The 9,634-nt window shown below is 39.1% G+C and overlaps 1 protein-coding gene across 1 annotated transcript; it reads left to right on the top strand.

Moving 5' to 3' along the window:
• The first annotated feature begins 2,940 nt into the window (after positions 1 to 2,940).
• LOC113507677 (enhancer of split mbeta protein-like) lies at positions 2,941 to 4,031 on the top strand. Its single transcript, XM_026890581.1, has one exon. It carries the CDS (start codon positions 3,044 to 3,046, stop codon positions 3,653 to 3,655), a length of 612 nt encoding a protein of 203 aa, XP_026746382.1. The 5' UTR covers positions 2,941 to 3,043; the 3' UTR covers positions 3,656 to 4,031.
• The last annotated feature ends 5,603 nt before the right edge of the window (positions 4,032 to 9,634 follow it).

Here is a 9,634-nt window from a genome sequence, read left to right as displayed (position 1 = left end):
ATAAACACTTTAAAACAACGTTACCATAAACTATCAAATTGTATACTTAGTATTAAACAATTACCAAATAGAATCCACCTTCAATACACAGCAATACCTGTTTCAACTGAATGTATTTCAAACCTATTTAGTTATAAACTCATTAATCTCTCTATTGTTAACATTTAAATCTTGCAGTCAAAGGTTTTCGCTAGTCGCAAGCGGCACCCGCAAAGCACGTAAGGGAACGACAGGTAGCCGGATCGGGTTGGGTGCGATTGTGCAGTAACAGGTTGGACCCGAAAAACAATTAACAATAGAATTTCAGTAATTACCGTAACGGTACTTTTAGTTTTATGACTTGGTAATTTTACTTCCTTTATTTAAAGTGTAGAATGAGAAAAAGCGCTTTGAAGTGATCGTAAAATTGAGGATTTGTCTGCACTTGACATTTGTTTGTTTTGAGAAAATATGTATATAGTATTGTTTTATTTCCGGTAATCCTATTTAACGCGGTTAAAACAATGCGCTTTTAACACCAGTCGGTAAAACAGAGTTCAGAAAATAAAATTAAATCTAGTTGTTTACAAACCTTTAGCGTAATCCCTTTCTTGAGTAAAGGAGGGTAAAAACATATATATATGTATATGTACATATTAAAATTGTTTTATCTGAAACCCGCTTAACTCCCGCCGCTCGATAACTCAAGCGATAATCAGATTTCTTATCGTCTTACGTTGGGCACCAATTAGACTTACTACACCCTAGCCGCCGACGGTAATTAATATTTTAATTCTTTTGTTTTTTTCTTCAGCCAGACTACCTACACAATACATTATCTATGATGCACGGAGATATAGGCATACTTAACGTTGTATAGAGTTATATATTTGTGGGCTTAAAAACGGGAATAATGTTGACAGGAGTAACAAAACTGTTTGTTCCCTCAAACTTTTGTACTTAATCTTAAGTTGAGGGTTCCTGTTAAGTAACCATACACAATACCATATAATCTGTATGTAGCTCATCACTTCTTGACACAACAACATCATATCATCATCATCAAATGTCTCGCTGAAGAACGAAGGCCTCTTTAGACCTTAAAGAGAAGCATTAATTATTAAACGGCACACTTTGACACAAGGCACGTTATTTAGTATCACCATAATTTCTCAGAACACTTAGTTATCGGTTAATACCTCAACAATCCTCGTTATTTGACTAAACTTTCCACAGTTTAATGTCTGTGTGCATTATAGACGGCCCGTAATCACCGGACACCCGCAGGGGACGCGTGCGCACGCGCATAGCGCACATTATACCACAAATTAACATTTTTCCGTCCACCAGACATTAGCTGTGGAATATTTAGGCAGTGACAATTAGTGTACTGCAATGCTTTCCTAATACGTTTGTAAATTAGTCCAGTATATTTACTGTTTTGGGCTAAAATGTAAAGTGCCTAAATAGTACACACATTTTTGGCATGTTAAAGAAAAAATAATAATAATTTCAAATTCTAGATTTTAATAACGTAGGTAATAATTATTTTGAATGATTCACATTTCAAAATAAATATGCCAAAAATGAGTACTGTGATAAGAGAAGTTAATATTATGTAATTAATTACTTAATGATAAGAATAATTACACTGATTAAGAGCACTGCAGTCCTAAAGAAACCCGTTTTAACTGAGACAGTTACTCTAAAAGCGTGATCATTTTTAAAGCCCGTTTACTTAAAAAAGGTACCATCAAAATATCAACATTATGATCAAAAGCACCAACTTTATAAGGCGCGTAATATACGAGGTCGTATCTACATATTATAACAAGCTCATAAACATATAGAGTGTTAAAGTGGGTGTATTTCGGAGAAAGCATTCAGTGATCGTCGATAATGAACGCGTGTCGATACGAGCGGTGCCGCGGCGGATAATATGTCATCGGCGTCAGGCGTGGGCCGCCGCCCACTGGCCGAGCGGCCGCGCCGAGCGCCGCTCTGACTAATGCCCACCTACGGCCGCTACCGAGCCATCACCGCAGCACCGCCACGCCACACCGCGCCGGCGCCACAACACACGACAAACAAGATATGTAACAACAAGCACGACCCCGTTACGGAACTCTCCAACTCATTACCCAAGATAGTCTCATTTAACCCGGCTACAGCGTATCGCGACTGTAATTCCATCTGTCAATAATTATTACAGCGCGTAATCCGTGATTGATGAACGCCAACAGTAGCCGAGAGCCGATCAGAATATAATTGACGCCGGGCTATTGTGTAGCCGCCGGTCGCCGCTTGACTGATCGCTTTACACCGGCTTTACGTTGCGACACACGATGCATAAATCTGATCTTAATTAGACGCAGCTTTAATTAAATGCGCGCTGATGAAATAGAAGCTCCGTTTGTGCAGCAATAACTCTTTGATTAATTGTTACACGCTGCTATTGAAGGTGGCTAATGGTGACAAAGTACTGTGCTACGCAACACGTAGCCGGCGCCAGCTACGTGCTACGTGTGACCTTAATACTTTTTCTTACACTTTTCTTAAAATTATGATCATTTTTTTTTCATGTTTATAATTTTCCATAGTTATTATGTTTCTGCAATTTTTGATACAAGGCGACTTTTATAAACACGTTGAGTGTTTACAATCTGTTAAAGGCATGACTAACGTCGTATGAGATAAGTATTAACGACAATCTGTATATGGTTTGAGCTAAGCAGTGTCCTAGGCTGAGCGCCGAGCGGTAGCCGCGACCGCTGCGCACATAGAATCCGTCCGCAACACGAGCAATTACCGGGGCCAGGCGTCGCGGCGTGCGCCCGCGCCGGCGATTGTTTACGGCGCGCACGCGCGGCCGGCGCGTGTCCCCCCGCGCCCCGCGCCGGCGGCAGCTGCTCCGCACAGGTGGCGCGTGTGGGAACTCGACGGCTCCGTGCGTTCCCACGATCGCGCGCCCTCCGCTCCCTATATAAGCTCCCCGCCCGGCCGACATACCGCATTCCGCGTTCAACGCTCAGCGCAAACGCACACTTCCACTCGCTACACACAAATGTCCAACATGTCTTACGAGATCGCGTATTCACTCGCAGACGACGGCCCGCAGCCAGTCTCGCGCACTTATCAATATCGCAAAGTTATGAAGCCGATGCTTGAGCGCAAAAGACGCGCTCGCATCAACCGCTGCCTCGACGAGCTCAAGGAGTTGATGGTCAGCGCTCTTCAGTCTGAAGGAGAAAATGTTGCAAAATTGGAGAAAGCCGATATTTTGGAGTTGACCGTTCGCCACCTTCACAAGCTGCGCCGCCAGCGCCGCCTGTCACTCAACCCTACTGTGGATGCTGACCGCTTCCGTGCTGGATTTACTCACGCCGCCAACGAAGTGTCTCGCTGCCTGGCTTCCATCCCTGGAGTGGACGTGAGGCTGGGCACCCAGCTCATGACCCACCTGGGCCACAGACTCAACGACATGCAACGTGCCGCGGCGGGAGCCGACACTCCTCCGGCCAGCCCGCCCAGCCCCGCTCTGTCCACCGCCTCGTCCACCTCCGGCTACGTGACTCCGTCGCCGCCTGCCTCGCCCGTGCCCATGCACACGGCCACGCCGCTGGACTGCTCGGCCGGCGCCTTCAGCAAGGGCCCGGCCGTGTGGCGGCCGTGGTAGACGCTGACCCGGAGCTGGCGGACCCGGCTCCGCGGTCACATCTGTTCCAGCACCGACGGAGTCGTACGCGCCCAAATGTGTCCGCTAACATCCATAAGTTTAGTGAATCGTGTGGAGGATATCAAGATATCTTTAGATCTCAGAATCAGTTAGCATAAGTTAAAATCATAGATCGTAAGTCCAAACTTAAAAGCTTTAATAAAAATTAGAATGTAAGTGTACTTGTGATATTACAGAGTAAATATTATTGTATAAGAGATGTTGTATCGAACCTGTTCAAGTTCGTATTGTTATATTTTTATCGTTTAAAAGAATTCACAGAATTGTGAACAATCATACAAAAGAGTAAGTTAATAAAAAAATATTATCTACCTTATTTCTGCATTTTATTATACCAAAACCCTTTCATGTTAATACACGAATTTAATATGATTTGAGTGATGACATGTTCATTCACAATCAAATTGTTTAAAAACAGATAACATTTTGGAAAGAACTGAATAATAAATTAAACATAACAAATCAGACAGCGATAAATATTAAAGAGGTTAAGGGCACGACTTGGACCTCTGACACGGCGGCCCCGGCGCGCGTGCTCGGTAACTTTCCTGTTTACAATATTCTTATAGTTGGCACATCATGTGATACGACGACGATACTTAGTCCACCGATGCTTTCCACTGGTGACATTAGAGGCTGGTCGCCCTCTACCACGATACACGACTTGACAAGTAAACAAGCTGTCTATTGGACGTCAGACAACGTAATTACATGTTTTGATGCAGGATTTGCATGCGAAAAAAATTATCTTGGTACCTAATTAATACATTTCTTCTGCAACCTGATTTACGCAGAAGTAAGAACTCATATCTCTCGTATCACAAATATAAAGTATGAAGACCCCATTATCCACTGTTTTTATTCCTCATTCAATGTATATTGAGGAATAAATTAGAACCCGATCGCTGATCAAGGTAATGCAGAATATATTAAAACGATTTATATTGACGGCTCACTGTATCACGTCATTGCTGTTAATTAGAGGAAAAATTATGTATATAAACTAATTATAAAGTTGAATCGTTTAAGTAAGAATGAATAACAAGCGAATAAACGACTAAAGACAGAAATTTATTTCGGTCAAAATGTAGGGATATCATTATCAAAGTGATTTTCTGCTAAAGACATCTCATTACGAAATTGTTTGTTTGATAACAAATGTGGTAGAGCAGAACATATTGTGTGTAGTATGATCCCGAGTAGGACAAGTAACGCCATCTGTTATTGATCCATGGAAACAATCTGTATTGGATCCCTAGTGCCATCTGCTGTAAAGCTTCAGAACTTCAAAAAGCTTCGCAAAGCCAGCGTAAGCTTTCCAAGATAACTTTGTGAGACGCTTTTACACTAAAGAAGTCATCATGACGTTCTCGCAGATACTATTGATACTTATAGAACCTACGCTAAATATACAGGATCATTCTTCTTTTTTAATTGAAATTGTTTTAGAAGTAAAAACTTTAATTCACATGAACAAGGTCCAAAGTCTAAAATTCTCTCCCTTAGAGCATTGCTCTTGTGAGCGAAGTCCAACTAACAATTATCATCAGCTATTATCAGTACTTCTAAGCAAAGTTCAAATAATAAACACCAATGTTTTGTTAATTAATTATTCGCTCTGATGTTACGAAAATATGATTCAATGTCGTGTGATATCGATGTGAAAATTTGTAAAACTCAGTAGATTGCAATTGATTCAGACCCTCCGCATAAGTAACATTTTCACTGACATTCTGGCTCTAAAGTCCTGCACTAAAAACTCCAAAAAATTGCGGATTATACAATTTATCGAAAAAATAAATCGGTGCTAAAATAGCCTCATGGTACAACCGTTGGAGTGTCGAGTCAAAGGTAGCTTGTTTGAAACGAGGCACGCAACAATGAACTTTTGAATTCATGTCAAAACAAAAGACGCGAAACGGAAAAATATCGTGAGAAAACCAGGACAATTTTATAGCACTTGTTAGACCATATCAGACTCCTACAAGCTGCTTAACCCAAAACCAGGCTGTATACAAACCGTACTAAAAGAAGAAGATCGAAAGGGTTTTTTTTAAACAACATTGCACACAACCTAATAATAGCAGCTTCGCAACAACAAATATCAGTTTAAACTTCTGCTAATAAATGTGTGTAATGTATGTATGTAAATGTGCCCTACGGGATCCATAATTGATCATTGTACCTAAAATTACCACCTGTAACTACAGTATGGAAGCAATAAAGTATTGAGTATCTTATCAATATTTACAAAGAACACATTATATAATACTCGATACTTCCGTACCCGATTCTAGAGTAATCTAGTTAAATGTTACTTCATCCGTCAACATTTCATGCACAGATAATATTATTTGTTCAAGTATTCTTCCTATTGCATCATAATACAGATTGTCGCAATATCTACGCGTCTGATGAATCAACGAGGAATTAAAATGTAATCTACAAAGATACAAGACATGTATTATGACCAATGACGTATGAAATTTTTAGTTAAAGCTATTTCGATGTATGTTACATTGATGTGTCTTTGTAATTAGTATAAAGCGTGAAAGACTAATATTGTCTTTAATAATATATTTAATTCAAGGCTCAAAATTGATGCACCTTCAATCAAAAAGAGGATTAATGTTATTGATGTCTGTTCCTTCTACCTATGTAAGTATATTAATAGAGCTTCGACTGTTTGGCTATCAAATTCTTACTCGAATTCCTAAAACCTCCACTTAAGCATTTGTAAACCATTTGTTTCTACATTTCCTACTATAAAACCTGAAAATCACCCAAAATTGTCCACTTATATAGCTCTGTAGAGTACAAACACCGATCTCAGAACAGATATTTATCGATATCCTCCTAACTGTAGCCAAATTTTATTCATACATTTTATCGATTTAATTACTACATTATCAAATTTTACATCCATCTGCATGCGTTACCAATCAATCGACTCAGCCCATCGCAGTTCAAGGTGTGTCATAGCAAGAATAAATAAATTTATTTCTGCATTAGAAGGACTAAGTAGTTATACCTACTACACCGCTTATTACCACGCTTCTATATAATTACAACATCTCGACGCAACAACAAACCTTGAGAATAATCCGGAAGTTCGGCCATTGACGTATATTCTAGATTCAATGTTGTAAACAGTTTATAATCTAGCTTTTTTATGCATTTAGTTAATTTCCGGTCTGACTAACCTGGATTATTATTCAGACTTGAATCTGACTGTTATCGCTCTCCAACACAAGCCTTATCTCGATCTCGTAAGATATAAATAATGCTATTGATTAAAGTTGCGTATTTAATCCGTGAATACTTTCTGGGCCGTCCAATGCAGGGATTGTTCTTACTTTACAGTCCTTTGCTATCCTGTGGTTTTGCTACACAGCAGCAGCACAGTCGTCATAAATACATAACTTGACTTTGCTCAATTCTCGACATATCTATGGCGACACTACCTATTCACTGTGAAGACGAGAGCAGAATCTTTGGCATAATAATATTAATATAAATAACTATGCATATAAGAAAGAACAGACGGCACACCGTTTCCATATTGTTCCCCCTTTTTTGACTAATCTATCCTTTAAATCTGATCTCGGACTTCAACTGCTTTATCCATGCTCTTTTAAAATTAAATTTCCACAGAACCTTTATAACAAGTACTTAGCGTCCACCCACGCCTGTCAAAATGAAACATATTGTGCACATTCACAAGCAGTGTAAGGAATGCGAAAGCCCAGGGTAAAGGGTATCAGTAAATAGCTACGTGAGTTGTGTTGAGAGAGTGACCTTAGAAATGGGTTATCAAACTGTCGTAGGAAATTACCTAGCAACCTAATCAATCATCACTTATGTAAAGCCGTGATCGGACTGCGGAGTGCACGCGCTTTTGTTTACGTCTACAGAAGGAAAATTTAATTAACGGATGGATTATTTTTGATCCATCTTATCTGTTACGTGCGTTTAGGAGATTGTGAATTTTGGCGATTTTATTTTTATATATGAATACGTCAATGCGTTGTAATGGAGAGTACATGAATTTTTTCCTTTTTTACAGTTATTAGGAATTTAAGAAAAAAAACTTATCTTGATTTGCAGTATTTATTCATTTCCCTGTACCATGAGTCATATGTGAAGTTTTTTATTGTTTAACTATTGTGTCTATTGGCAAAATTCAACTGACACTTCATCGAATTTTAGTAGCATAGTCCTTTTCAGCGGATTAAATTGTTTGTTATCTAAAACGTGACTTCCACCGACGTTCCGCGACCATGCAAACAATACCAAATCTACCGATATTCCAGTACCATTTATAGATTTGTACTATTCTGATAGGTCCACAATGTAAGCAGTAAATCTGCCTTCACACCGATAGACATCAGTCGATAACGAATACTGCATAGACGTCATAGTGATTCACGTACTAAGTATGCCCCCGCGTGCGAGTCATATCGATACAATCGTTATAGACACATCACGCTTATCGATTCCAGATAACTTATCGATAATGAACTTTGATTTCGTGTTTGCATCCCAACAAAGGGGTTGGTGAGTTCGTTATGGCTAGACAAAAGTTATTTCCGGACATATATTTTGAGTTTTACATGCCTGGTGCATCTCTGTAGTGTGCTTAACTTTTGTATATGTCTTTGATTATAACAGCTTGTAAATTTCGCTGTGTTATTTTGTATTTACAAGTTATGGACAGCGAATCTTTGCCACTTATTACAAATGTTCAATTGCCTGAAACAAAGATTACTCAGGCACTAACGTTTGTTAGTGCTACAGTCTGAATAGCAGAGGCACAACGCGGGCACATTGTTTCTATAATTGTCATTTTGTAACACCCGAGTAGCACACCAACTTTCCGTTCATGCATTGGGTGCCCCCGTTCATCCCATGGATGAAAGGAAAGTTGGTACATGATGACATAATAATTAATCCCACTGTATCTATAAGTTACAATCGTAATTATTGACTTAGTACGATAATAACGCGACTTTTCGAACAGGTGTCCTCGAAAACATCGTTATCATATCTTTTGGTTGTCTCTGTTTCTGTCATTGTCACTGTCCGGGTGTCGGATTAGAAGGCGGTGCCACAAATGATGAGACATCAAATAATTTAACGATTATCTGTGTCTCATCGTCTTTTGTCGTAAACATGTTTTTGTAAGAGTAGGTAGGTACATAGCTCCATGATGAGGTCGACTCGAAGATATGATGGTCCTTATGTTGTGATGACTGACTGGGGAGCGTGTTTAACTTATCAGAAGTATTTTGTTTGTCTTCCTAATATGTACCTACCTACAATGGCTATAGAAAAATAGTTATGTCCTTATTGTGACTTGATTTCTCTCCTTTTGGTCTGCAATATGACTGGATAAAAGCCACTGAGACTGTCATAAGGGAAAAGGAAAGGAGACATTAAAACGACTCATTCTTCTCTTTGAAGAACTTGCACATACAATTTTCAACACAAAATTAGAGTGAAATGTTTTCTTGATATAACCCAGCTTAAACAAAAGAAAACTTTACGCAATCATCAAACAATGGTCGACACAAAAAGCTCTTGACAACTGTCAGAAAGAATAAAAACTCCATCAAACACGATAGCAGACTATATTTAGACCCACGTCATTATAATAAAACAAGCCGTTATAAACAAATGGAAAGTTTATTCGTAAGATAACAGTGCGTAAATAAGGATATTAATCATATCAAGTTCTCCCATTCGAATAACACATGATTTTATCGATCTATTAATCAGAATTAGCTGATGTACGGACTGACAATGTGGTAATGATTTAGGAGATTGATTGTCACTATATTAAGTTATCTTTTAAGGTAGATAAAGTAAATAAGGCTTCTTAAGGCTTTAAGCCTGGCCTTTTAAAGACCAGTTTTCGTA

The sequence above is a fragment of the Trichoplusia ni genome, unplaced genomic scaffold (assembly GCF_003590095.1).
Source record: "Trichoplusia ni isolate ovarian cell line Hi5 unplaced genomic scaffold, tn1 tig00003038, whole genome shotgun sequence".
NCBI classification, from domain to species: Eukaryota; Metazoa; Arthropoda; class Insecta; order Lepidoptera; family Noctuidae; genus Trichoplusia; species Trichoplusia ni.
This window is presented reverse-complemented; position numbering and strand designations above follow the sequence as displayed.